At 37.8% G+C, this 13,463-nt stretch overlaps 2 protein-coding genes across 7 annotated transcripts in view; one reads left to right on the top strand and one right to left on the bottom strand.

The window, feature by feature from the left end:
- The window catches only part of LOC131138364 (gamma-aminobutyric acid receptor subunit beta-2-like), a 213,119-nt gene that overhangs the window by 70,299 nt on the left and 129,357 nt on the right, over positions 1-13,463 (top strand). Inside the window, exon 3 of one of the 2 annotated variants that reach the window (XM_058087211.1) lies at positions 10,377-10,454. The gene's annotated coding sequence lies outside the window, so the exon portion shown is untranslated. Of the gene's footprint in view, positions 1-10,376; positions 10,459-13,463 lie in introns of both variants that reach the window. The other variant, XM_058087212.1, reaches the window with a different exon arrangement.
- The window catches only part of gabra1 (gamma-aminobutyric acid type A receptor subunit alpha1), a 36,520-nt gene that overhangs the window by 6,377 nt on the left and 16,680 nt on the right, over positions 1-13,463 (bottom strand). For all 5 annotated transcript variants that reach the window (XM_058087218.1, XM_058087217.1, XM_058087219.1 and 2 more), the window contains 2 exons: positions 13,280-13,432; positions 417-619 (listed from right to left, as the gene is read on the bottom strand). In XM_058087218.1, the coding sequence (XP_057943201.1) occupies positions 417-619; positions 13,280-13,432 (356 nt within the window). The remainder of the gene's footprint in view (positions 1-416; positions 620-13,279; positions 13,433-13,463) is intronic.

The following is a 13,463-nucleotide window of genomic DNA, read 5'->3' as shown; positions in this document are numbered from 1 at the left end:
TCGGGCAAGAATGAGTAGCCTCCAGTAATATGAAGACAAATAAAAGTCATCACAGATAACTTTATCAGCAACCTTGTGATTCATACGAATCAATAAGGCTATAAAAGGGAGAAAAAAAAGTCTTTGGAAGCAGCGTTGCATCGCTAAACACAGCACACAGACAAGTGGAGCAGAAAGCAGGAGATGAACACTAAACTATTCATGTTCACGTCATGTTACACAAATTAAATTTTCCATGAGATGACAACTAAATGCTACCCGCCTGATGCAGCTTTCGCAGCTGTTAAGTGCTAACTGCCCCCCTGTGCAAAAAGTCTGATGGGTCCTTTATGGTGTGGACACTTAAGCCTCTATCCTAAAAAGCAGTGGCGGGCGGTGCAGTTCGTAAACACTGAAGTAATATGGAACCCAAATACCTTCTCTGGCACCACGCTTTTTCCATCCCAGGCATAACCTCTCTTGGTGAAGTAGTTGACCGTGGCAAACTCAATGAGGGCCGAGAAGACAAAGGCGTAGCACACGGCAATGAACCAATCCATGGCAGTGGCGTAGGCCACTTTGGGGAGGGAGTTCCTGGCGCTGATACTGAGAGTGGTCATGGTCAGGACAGTTGTCACTCCTGCAGGGACATAACAAAAACAACAATTAATGTGACGTCCCTGAAGTGGTACAGTTCTTTCATTCATTCATTTTCTACCGCTTTTCCTCACAAGGGTCGCGGGAGGTGCTGGAGCCTATGCCACCTGTCTTCGGGCGAGAGGCGGGGTACACCCTGGACTGGTTGCCGGCCAATCGCACATATAGACAAACAACCATTCACACTCACATTCATACCTATGGACAATTTGGAGTCACCAATTAACCTAGCATGTTTTTGGAATGTGGGAGGAAACTGGAGTACCCGGAGAAAACCCACGCATGCACGGGGAGAACATGCAAACTCCACACAGAGATGCCCGAGGGTGGAATTGAACCCTGGTCTCCTAGCTGTGAGGTCTGCGCGCTAACCACTAGACCGCCGTGCCGCCCAAATGGTGATTAATCAGGATTAATTAATTTGAAAACTGCAATTGATTTGATTAAAATTTTGACTGCCCTAATATTATATATCACTTTTGATGCACAGTAGCAAATGGTGATAAATCAAGATTAATTAATTTGAAAACGGATTGATTTGATTAAAATTTTGACCACGCTAATGTTATATAGTACTTTTGATGCACAGTAACAAATGGTGATTAATCAAGATTAATTCATTTGAAAACTGGGATTGATTTGACAATTTGGAGTCGCCAATTAACCTAGCATGTTTTTGGAATGTGGGAGGAAACCGGAGTACCCGGAGAAAACCCACGCATGCACAGGGAGAACATTGGTACAGTTCTACTAAAATTTAATAATAATAACTTTTTAAAAATGCAGCAATGGTATTGAAATACAAAATTTAAGATACTCAGAAAATCTATGTGAGATCCAAATTACATAAGTAGCATACATGCATGTGTTACGTTGGTGCAGCTTGGGCAGAATATAAGCCGCCAGTATATTTGGATGGTGGGGGCCTTTAGGCAGCTGGAGGAACCCACTGCATACAGTCCCTTTACAACATGTTTGACCTTTGCCATTATATCCAATTGGAATGATTCGACATTATAGCTAAACATGGAAAAGTGCTTTACAACATCCATCCAGTTTCCTGTCTTCTGTTTTGGTGTTTTATGGTGGTTAGCAAGATCACATGTATTATAAATACAACCAAGTAATGTAGAAATGTAGTCCATTTGTATTTATTTAATCAGAACAGCGGTCTTGCAGCTTGCTCTTATAATAGACTGCCAATGGTAGAGATCTCCCCAGATGCAGCAGGAACATGCGGTTTTCCTCGGGGATACTGCGGCTGACTAATAGCATGCAGGCCAAACAGGATTTCCAAACCATGTCCTGCATACCATATGCAAAAACACACTGCAAGAAAAATAAGCTAAAAAAGCAGGTGCCGCATTGCTATTATTCACTGACTGTACCCAGCCCAACACCCCATGTAGCCAGTCAGTGGCTACATGTACAACTGTGCAGCCAATCAAAGGAACTGGGTCGAAGGCATTTCTAATGAGAATAGGTTAGTGCAGATGTTTGCACTGCAAATAACAACAGCCTCCGCAGCAAAGAAAGCCATGTACCCGTTTCATGACGGGAACAGATGGCACGAGTAAAACATGACATACTGACACCTCCTATACACATGTTTTATGTGTGCTTACACTGGCTACATGGCATGAACGCTAAGGGGGTTCTTCATGTATGCTCCCTTCACATGTGAACAGGGTTTGGGCTTCATTCATTAAGATGCCCATGCACTTATAGTGTGTTTATGTACAGTCATCTATTTAATTTGACTAGGTTTGACAGCTCAACAGAGTGTCCAAAACCGCCGCAAGTCCGACAACATGACCACAAAGTCAATAATCCATCCATACATCTTATTCTGCTTATGACTGTTACTCTTATGCATATTACTCTTACTATATCTGCTATGTTGGGCAATATGAGTATAAAAGGTGACTATAGGGGTGTTATTTCATGTCTAGAGGGCTCTAATGTTAAAAATCATATTTAGAAGGTTGCAAACAGGTTTTCTTTGTTATAACTACAAAAATATACAATTAATAAATAAGAAATCATACTGTGCGGAAATTCTCTGATCATGTTTAGGTCTGGATTAATGGTCAATCGATTAACTGCCTTAAGAGGGATAACTGTACAACTCAGTTAATTATAGGAAATTACGTTTTGCAATTAACCAAGTATATTAATTTGTTAATCTCCTCGGTCTATTTTTATAGAATGTGCCTCTTTATGTACTGTGTGGACTGAAAACACTACATTATGTCACAAAAATGTTGCATTAATTTAATTTAAAAAAAATATTTATTTGTTATATGTATATATTGAAAAAAAAGTAGTAGCCAATGTTAAAACAAGCTTTGTTTGTATTTATTCATTTTGTTTTTGTTTATTTGTTTATTTGTATTTATTTTTATTATATATTATTATATTTATTTATATATTATTTATATATATTTTTATTATATTTTTATTATATTTTATTTTTTATTCCATTAAAATATATAATGTTCATATACTTATATACTTTATTTTTTATGCATATAAAGATTTGTTTTTACTGTTTTAATTTATCCAAGCATTATTATTATTATTATTATTATTATTATTATTATTATTATTATTATTATTATTATTATTATTATTATTATTATTATTATTATTATTATTATCATTGTGAATATTTTACAACAGGTTCTTTAAAAATATCACACCCATCATTCCATGCTTTTTTAAAAAAAACATGTATTATTTTTTAAGACATGCTTTTGCCTTTTGCGCTTACTTGAAGCACAATGTATGATTACAACCGTCTTCTCATTAGTCAGAGTCAAATAAATGATTAGTCATCAACCGGAACGGAACAGGGAACCCTCTGATGGATTCAGACACTTGCATAACTGGTGCACGAGCGCGTGCTCATGCATTTCTCACGTCCATTAGGAATCAAAAAGAGAAAAAAAAAAGTAGGCCAAAATTATTTATTTAGTTTTGCTCCAATGTATTTGTTTCTGGTGTCTTTACAGCATGTTTGGTCATTGTTCACATCCAAGGCAATTTATTTAATATGAAAGATATTTATATTTGACTGTCTATGCTCGTGGAGGAAAGAATAAAGTAAAAAGTTAGGGCAACTTACATTAAGTGATTTAAAAACACTGACTCAGCACTGCAGCCCTTCTACTCAGCATCCACAGGGCCTTCAGTCATATGAGACTGAACAATTATTTTCCTCTTTTGTAATTACCATTGCAGCCATTGTAGGCTAACAAAGACTACCTCCTAAAGAGGATGAATGCAACTTTTACTGGTTTGTTTTAAATGTGTCTGATAATGAGGCATTTAGTTAATCTGTTCTTATACCGTCGCTGCATGTGCAAATAGGATGACACCTAGTATGGCCCACTGCCGAGGTTTAACACCTTCCTAGTCATCACCTCCTGCGTGAACTTTATCTATCTTTAAATGTGAGGAAATCTTGAAAAATGGCATATTTTGCAGTCTTAAAAAAGGGAAATATCGTATTTCACCAATAGTGGCCAGATATGTTGATATGTCAACTGCAGAGAGTACACTGTGATTATTTGAGGGGAGAAATCCCTTTTGAGATGAAGCATTTGTATGCATAAATCAGGAGTGTCCAATGTGCGCCCCGGAGGCCATTTTTGGAAAGAAAACTGAAAAAGAAAAATATGAAAAAATGTGAAAAAATACTTGTAATTTTGAGAACATAAAGTCAAAATATTAAGAGGAAAAAAACAAAACAAACGTGTAATATTATAAATGAGAATAATGTCATTTTATTGCATCAAATTAAATAGTAAATTAATAGTAAATAGTAAAAAAAAATCCAATATTATTATTACACAATGTAATTACACAATTAATTTGGGTGAATGTTATAATATTATGGGAATTTGGTCAAATGTGGTTTGGACACCCCTGGTGTAAATGCTTGTGTAAAAGTGGAAGCTGAAAATTGTGACTTGCACTTGCGACATGGCCGTAAGGCAATGCTGATGTGCATGTTTTAATTCAGTAAAATGTACTTTAAAACCGGTTCTCATTGATTAATGTCAAAAGAATAAAATTATATGGTGTAGCCCTCCAACTTTGTGTATAATTTGTGACCGTTACAGAGCAAAATTGCAATTTTAAGAAAACGAGTTGCCAGCAGTATCTACCTCTGCATGCGCTTCAAATGTTACTGGATGTTGGTGTGAACATCTATGTAACGTCTGTTACACTTGAGTATGACTAGTGTCACTTTACAATTATTACAATTAATATTTGTGCAAGCGGACAACCCACCCTGTGACTAATCAAGGTATGTCACGTATTGCTTTGGAGGCCACTATTTGAGGATGTGCGTTGGTCGTTATAGCAATAATCTTGCATTCATGGCTTTTTCTTTTGACTCTGCTTCATCCTCCCACAAATTTCCACTGCAGTCATGTTTCACCACATAAAAATGGCCTGTGCTGGAGGTGTAAGACATATTGTATTGTAATACAGGTGCAATGTGAATGAAAGCACCAGCTTGTTGTCACACTTTCTTAAGAGAGTCACGGTGGTGTCAGAGCTCATGAAGAGAAGGTGCCAAAGCATTTTCCCACTGGCTTTGGGCCAAAGCTGAGTTACCGTGCCAGCAGTCCTGTGTGCTAACGGCCCTGCCAGGTAGAACACAGCACCGCGTCTCATCCATTGTATCTGCTCACAATACCGCAGAGATTAAATAGATGAATGTGTTTAAGGTTGGGCGTGATTGTCTTTTCGAGGCCTGTCATGATAATCAATAAACTAATTAACTGTACAATAAATAAAAAAACAAACAATTTTGCCGGCTTCGATAAATTGATGTGATCTTCATGCTAAAAGGACAATTTATGTGGGGAAGTATTTCCCCGGCGGACCGCTCAATTGTGGTGAAAATATGAACAAAATGTTGATACGCAGGTCTGAAGTATTTGGAAAAATCTCTCTTACAGCGCGTAAATGGAAGCTAGCTGGGTTAGCTTAGTTTAGCAGAGCATGCTAGTGCGGTTGTGTGTGTGGGACTCATGCTTGCCTTTTACGCTTGTTCATGTAAGTGAGCGTTTTACGATGCCCGCAGACATTGTGAAAGTTTTCCGTGAAATAACACACATCCTCAAATCACACAATACACTTTTGGCCTTCAAAATAAAAGCGGCACATCCTGTCTAATTATGCAAACAAAATAAGAGTGGCATCAGAAATATCTTCCAATACATTGGCGACCTCTTCCTTAACTACGGGTATTACAATTTGTAGTTTGTTTGCAATAATCTGTAATCCGGCCAGATGAATGGATTAGTGAGTGTCAACAAAATGTTGTCAGTCCTCTTTGTTTTCCACTAAATCATTTCGTTTTTTTGAGGGAGAGAAGATGAAGGCAGCACCACTGGGTATTACACAAGTTCTCATAAAAGGGAGTCATATACATTTGACTGTGTTTGACTAGCTCTGTTGCCATGGAAACAAGAAATCACCCGTTGTCTTATCACGGCAAGCCAAAATGAGTGGAGAAAGTACTTGAATGGTAGACGTCTGAATGCGAAGATACATTTACATCGATTTGAACTTGCTGCACGGCTGTAGCACCACGCTGATGTTTTTTTTTATTGTTGTTTTATTAATTGATGTGCTTTAATTATTATTAATTGTTTGTGCCAAACGCGAGTTCATGCAGCTATGAGCATACAGATTATAAAAACAAGACGTGGTGTGCTGATTAGAACGTTAATGCTTGGTGGAATGCTCCAAAATCAAAAGTAATTTAAAATATTAATTTAATAATAATAATAATTGATAGTGAGTGTGAATGGTTGTTTGTCTATATGTGCCCTGTGATGGCTGGTGACCAGTCCAGCGTGTACAGTCTCATCCGAAGACAGCTGGGATAGGCTCCAGCACCCTCGTGAGGAAAAGCGGTGGTAAATGAATGAATTAATAATAATAATAATAATAATAATTTAGGAAGAATGCAAGGTGGTAGCTATCATTTTAAATTAATAAGTAAAATAATAAATAAAATATACACAAGCCAATAACAATAAACATTAACATTTAAATAATCAAATAAAAATCTGAAAATAAATTACAATTAATTGCTAAAGTAGAAAGAAAATAAAAATCCCAAATATCATCGAAATTTAAATATTTATTTCAGGGAATCAGTACTTATTTGAGTGGAGGCTACTATTCGTGTTTGCATTATATTTGTTTACAACAGGGGTTTACTTTGCAGTTTTTATGCATATAGTGCGAAGAAACGTACTGTATATACTTTTATCTTATGAGCATTTCTGGGTTTAGTATCGAACCCAATCAAATTATCTCCCAGGCCGTGTATAGTCTCCGAGCTGCAGGTTTCTTATACGTCATATATACCGTTTTAGTTGGATTATGTTTTAAATGGCTCTGTTTCAATTAATAAATTAATGCTAGTCTTGCTAGTCTTTACTGTAGTTCTCTTCAGTCATGATGGATATGTTATTGATATGTCATTTCACAAGGTTTTACTTGTTTGCCGTAGTCTTGTTTTCAATAGTAGAGTTTCCATCAATTCAAAAGACGTGGCATTCATCTCCGGCAGGGTCACACTTCACACAATGTTGGCTATTTGCGCTATCTCGACAAGTCCAAAAATATTACCTTTTACTTTCGTCAACTATTATTGCACATGTGTGGGTGAGTTCTAGATGTCCTAGAAGATGTCAAAAGAGTGAATTTTGAGGTTTTAAGTGATGAATGACAAAGTGAGGAAGACTTTTTTTTTTAACCGTCGCCTCAAGCAAGGACAAGCTTGACGACAAGCGGGCAAAGAATCAAACGCCGCACAGATAACGTCCGCCTGTTTAATCGTTTTTTGACACAACCTTGCTAAGCTTTTGGAAAATTCTTATCTAGGAGGCTCCTGTCCTCCTTAAGTGAAGTCACTGCAGATAAATGTGTGTGTATATATATATATATATATATATATATATATATATCATGCATGAGCTATGTGAGAAAATACATTTAGTTGTTCTACCAAATGGGAAGTTGATGAATTACACTTTTTTTTTTACAACGTTTGAACAACATGTGATCAAAATCCAAGCTATCAATACCAATTGAGGTCCATCTCAAGTACTGTGACCTGTGTTGTGCACACAAACTCCTGTTTCCAAAAGACTATAATCCAGTTTATTCCTCACTGATATCACTGATAATATATTTGTTCCATGGGCCGGTTTCCCCCCTTTAGAGCTTGATTGCATACCCTTGAAACGACAGTTTTGAATTAATCTGACCGTGCTCAAGCCAATGGGTAAAATCCCCACTCAGCCGTTGGATCACAGCCACACATAGACAAATCTCTGTGGGTGAGAGCAGACCTTCAGAGGAATGGCAGCGCTGGCTCCACTCCGCTCTCTGGCTCACTGATTCTGGGCAAATATTTGCCACTGACAGTGATGTGACTGAGTGTGTCACCAATTAAACATGACAACCAAAATGCGGGATGAGGTTAAAAGAACAATGAGAAAGTAGGACAGGACTCCACCACTCGCTAGGAGAGTAGTGCTTTACCTGTCTATTAAAGTGAAACAAAGGTTTGTCTATGCACCTACACATTACTTTAGGTCTTTTTCCTTAATGAGGAGCATTAAAGAGCATCCTGGGAGAGTCGGTTACGCTGCCAATTGTTTTTAAAGAGCGGAGAAGGAAGCTTGTGACAGCTCAGGTCTCACATGAGCATTCTTATTATGAGAATTCCTGGTTAGTTGTATCATGCAAAGTGTTTATTATCATTAATAACTGGTAAGGGCATTAACAAAAAAAAAGCAGAATAACTCAAAATAAGCCACAAAGTCCAATAGTTCATGAAAAAATTTTTAGTGACTGTATGTGTGGCACAATCAGTGTAATCATTCCAGTTATTCGTGATAACCACCACCTTTCATGATAAAAAATAATCAGAATAATAAGCCACAAATTAAAATCAATGATACCATGGACTTCTTATTTTGAGTAGTCTTAGTTAGTTGTATCATGCAAAGTGTTTATTATCATTAATAACTGGTGAGGGGAATGATTGTATTGATGAAACTACACTTCCAGCTTTTTCACATATGCAGTAGAAATTGTGCATTCTGCATATGTCTTATTGTAAATGGTTCTGGTTAATTTCATTGTGCAATATGATGGTTATCATCAATAACTGGTAGAAGTAATAATTGCAGGTTTGAACACGCTCATGCACAGCAATTTTGCTGTAGGCTCTGTCTTTTTTGGAGGTGTTTCTGTTTTGTTTCATTCAGAAAGGTGGTGGTAGTTGCTATTAACTGGCTGACCATGTTTCGGGTTTTGCACTTATGCACATAAGCACATAAGCACTTATGCGACCTGCTTTGAATATATGTCTAATTTTGATTTGTTCCAGTTGGCTTTATTATATGAGATAGTAGGTGTCATTTACAATAAGACATATGCAGAACGCATAATTGCTACTGTATATGTGCAAAAGCTGGAAGTGTAGTTTCATCAATCAATCATTCGCCTCACCAGTTGTTAATGATAATAAACACCTTGCATGATACAACTAACCAGGACTACTCAAAATAAAAAATCCATGGTATCATTGATTTTAATGTGTGGCTTATTATTGTGGTTATTTTTTATCATGAAAGGTGGTGGTTATTACGAATAACTGGAATGATTACACTGATTATGCCACACATACACTCACTAAGTTTTGAGTAGTCCTGGTTAGTTGTATCATGCAAAGTGTTTATTATCATTAATAACTGGTGAGGGGAATGATTGTATTGCTACTGTACATGTGCAAAAGCTGGAAGTCTAGTTTCATCAATAGTCACCCCCCCCCCCCCCCCCCCCCCCGATTTTAATTTGTGGCTTATTATTCTGGTTGTTTTTTATGATGAAAGGTGGTGGTACACTGATTGTGCCACACATTCACTCACTATTTCTTTTTGCATGAGCTATTGGACTTTGTGGCTTATTTTAAGTTGTTCTGCTTTTTTGTTAATGCAATCATTAATAACTGGCGGCGGGGGGGGGGGGGGGGGGACACACCCAGGTTTGGTGCTCGTGCATGTGCAATTGTACCATAGACTTTGAATTTATTGCACATTTTGAGTCCTAGCCAAACCGCAGGCAAAAAAAAAAAAAAACATCATAATTGTGAGCTACAGAGTTTAAATCCAGCCTTAATCGGCACAATGATGAATAAATAAGATATCTACTGCTGTGTTAGGAAATTGCCTCAGGCTAGGTTTAGTGAAGATGTGCTTTCTCGCCACATCATGTGATTGCATTTGTCCATGGTAATGAGGCGTGTGTGTCCCCTTGATGCATCTGTGTTGGACACATCTGATCACACAACCTTCAGCTTCATCTTTGATATATTGTACCAAACAAAGAGACGTCATGCTTTGAATAGCAATCTTATGTAGCTTACCAGGTAATGGGTAATGGATGCGAGTGTGGTTTTTTTTTGGGGGGGGTTGTTCTAATGTCTTTTATGTATTACAAGAGAGCGTGCAACTAAATCAGCGTTGGAGTTGAAAAAGTGGATATGTGAAGGCGCTCTCATACAAGCACATACATCACTAATGGACATAAAAACTTAATGCTTTTGAAATCTTAATCAATGACCGCTGCATGCGAGCCAGCATGAGTGACGCTCACTTTCAATTCATTTTTGAATCGTTTTCATCTTTTATCAGAGAGAGACGGTCGCCCCTGCTTCATGATACACGGGCCGTGAACAAGAAGAGGGCACCACTTGAAAACCGGGACTACCAGTAAGTAAGTCTTTCTTGATACCAAGCTCAATATTCATGCAAATGGAATGAACATAGATGAAAAATATGATGGGGTAGTACTCCTAACTGGCTTGTGTGGAGTTGGGTTTTCATTTACAAGTCATATCTAAATATATATATCGTATACATCCTATTTATTGTATGCAAGATATGCACTAAGGCATTGGGGTGTATGACAACATGACATCTTATATTGATGGTTTATTATATATTGAGTAATCCATGTAAGGACAGCACTCCTTATTAACTTGAGTGGTTGTTTTTTGATTGATGATGCATTGGCTGGTTTATTAGACTGATCAATACCAGGTTCAACAAAAAAAATCCCACTGCATTTTTGCAATGGACAAATGCATTGGCCAGTTCATGAGACTGACCGATAAAAACCGATAAAAACTACAATTTAATATTGAACAACTGAACTTTTGGAACACTTTACATGAGTAAAATGACTTACATAAGACCTCGCTGGTAACGAGGCAGCTTAGTGCTTCGGGCGTCTTAGTGTGTGTATTTTCATTCGAATAACAGCAGACAAGAGTACAATAGATCATAAAAGTACATAAATCTCCTAACACCATTCTTAATGATTCATTTACATCTGCATTGACGTTTTAACTTCTTTAAGCAGCATGCTCATTATTCTTTCATCTCAGAAGACGCATATTAATTGCTGGAATGACCTACCTCGTGCACTGGGTTGGATGTGTGTGTGTGTGTATGTGGGGGGGTGTTTGCTTTGTGAGAACGGGTGTATGTGTGTGTATGTGCGTGCTGCGTCCATATGCTGCATTCCCCCCTTGCTGTTTTTTTTTCTAGTGCAAAAACCAGCAATGATTGCATGCATGCGGAACACACACATGACCTAGATACTTTGGATTTTTAAAATCCAATCTGGGTCATCCTCGTCACCACGTCACGGCAGGTAGCTTAGCTGTCATATCTAAATAAACACAAGCAGGTTCAAAATGTATTGATTATTTGGAGTTGTTCTGATTAGATATTCAGGATTAGGCATAGTGGCGGTTATCAATAACTGGTGGGAGGAATGATCGCATTGATTGTACCACACATTTCCGAGTTGCGCTTTTGGGCTTTGAATTTGTGGCTCATACAGTATTAGTGAGTTGTTATAGTAATTTTAATATGCAAGGTAAAGAATATTTGTAATAAATGGCTGAAGGAACGATCACAGTAATTTGTTTATTAGTAATTGGGCCGTGGGCTTTGAGTTGGTTTCTTTTGCCGTCAAGGTGTCACAAAATCTTGCGAGATTACAACGTAATGATAGTTCCTATTTTGAGGAAATAAGTCCATCAGTCTGCGAGCTATGGTATCACAACTATGAATGATAATACACATAATAAGGAAGTGGCTTTGTGGAAGGGAGGGTTGGAACTGCACAGTATGTGTTTTATGCACACTATAAACCTTGCAATCCAACCCACCTCGATGTTCCCAGTGTTACTTGCTCATGTGTAGCTGTTTTTTTTCCCATCTGAGGTTTTGCATTTGATCAAAGTTACTGAAAATTTGTCAGATCAAAACAAGATCGATGCAGATTACTTTTATAAACGTCACAAATTCACTACTTCATTCTAAGCATCATGGGATCTGTATTTCTTTTAAATTAAACAAGCTAATCTACTGCAATTTGCAATCTATTTTCTTTTCATAACTAAGCATCAGTAGTAGCAGCTAAAACTGCTGTCATTATTTTAACATTAATAATTTTTTGTGGAAATAAATTCAACATTTAAAAGCTTAGGTGATGCATTCAAAGTTTCTTCAAAGTAATGGCAAAATATCGTCTCGCCTCGTTCTTGCGAACCTACTATCCTATATTGTCTTGTCGCTTGGACTGAGTATATTGTGACACCCCTTGTCGTTCTGGTCAATCTTATGAAGCAAGGTGGTGGTTATCATTACTAACTGGCAGGAGGAATTATCACATTGTTGAAACTACATACGCACATCAAAATGTAGCATGTCGTTTTGAATTTGCAGCTTACTTTGAGTCCGACGGGTTCGCTATATTTTGCAAGGTGGTGATTATCAAAAATAATTACTTAAAACTCTAATTACAACTCTTTACGACAGGTAGCTTAGCTGTTACACATAAACACAAGCGGATTCACTAACATAGATAAAAAAAAATAAAAAAAACAATAGCTTGGAAGTTGCAAAAGAGCTGAAAAAGCTGCTGCCTGTTTTAAGTTAAAGTGGGCCAAGGGAAACACTGACATCCGTGAGAGAGAGAGAGAGAGAGAGAGAGGGAAAAAAGAGAGGAAGAGAAGGAGTGTTGTGTGAGGTAACTCAAGGACATTCCGCCTGCTGCTGTGCTACAGAGCATGCTGCAGACTAGCAAGCAAGAGCTTCTCTTTTGGCCACTGTTATGTAAGACCCCAGTGTGACAGACACATACACACAATTTAAAGCTTAAACATCCCAATCCACGCTGAGATTTTTGCATGAAATTTCACTGCAGCACTGACTGATTAAAGCCTTTCATTGCCGCAGAATACACTCAAATAGAATAGAACGCAATTATCATATCTTATATGTATTGTGCATTTAATATGCACTTCCAAGATAAGCCAAGTTCTTCTTTTAAAGATGTCATATACTTGAAGGAATGGTTCGAGGACACATGAACTACGCCGGGAATATGCGTATTAGCTTCAGTGCCGAGAGTAAGATGGGGAATATTGATAGATGTGAGTTGCTCGGCAACTGGAAGACACACCACCCCTTTTGGAAAGACCTTGTCGTGTTTGCTCCAATGCGGAATGAAGACCACTTACCAAAGACAGTCCTGGCAGGGACGGACTCTCTGTTGAGCCAGAAGGACACCTGGGAGAGGATGACTGTCATGATGCAGGGCAGATACGTCTGGATCACAAAGTAGCCGATTTTTCTCTTCAGGTGGAAGTGAGTCGTCATCACCACATACTCTCCTGTGGAACGTACGTGACAATGTCAGGAAGT

This window comes from Doryrhamphus excisus, chromosome 11, assembly GCF_030265055.1.
Source record: "Doryrhamphus excisus isolate RoL2022-K1 chromosome 11, RoL_Dexc_1.0, whole genome shotgun sequence".
NCBI lineage: Eukaryota > Metazoa > Chordata > Actinopteri > Syngnathiformes > Syngnathidae > Doryrhamphus > Doryrhamphus excisus.
Note: the sequence above shows the minus strand (reverse complement) of the source record. Positions and strands in the feature narration are given on the sequence as shown.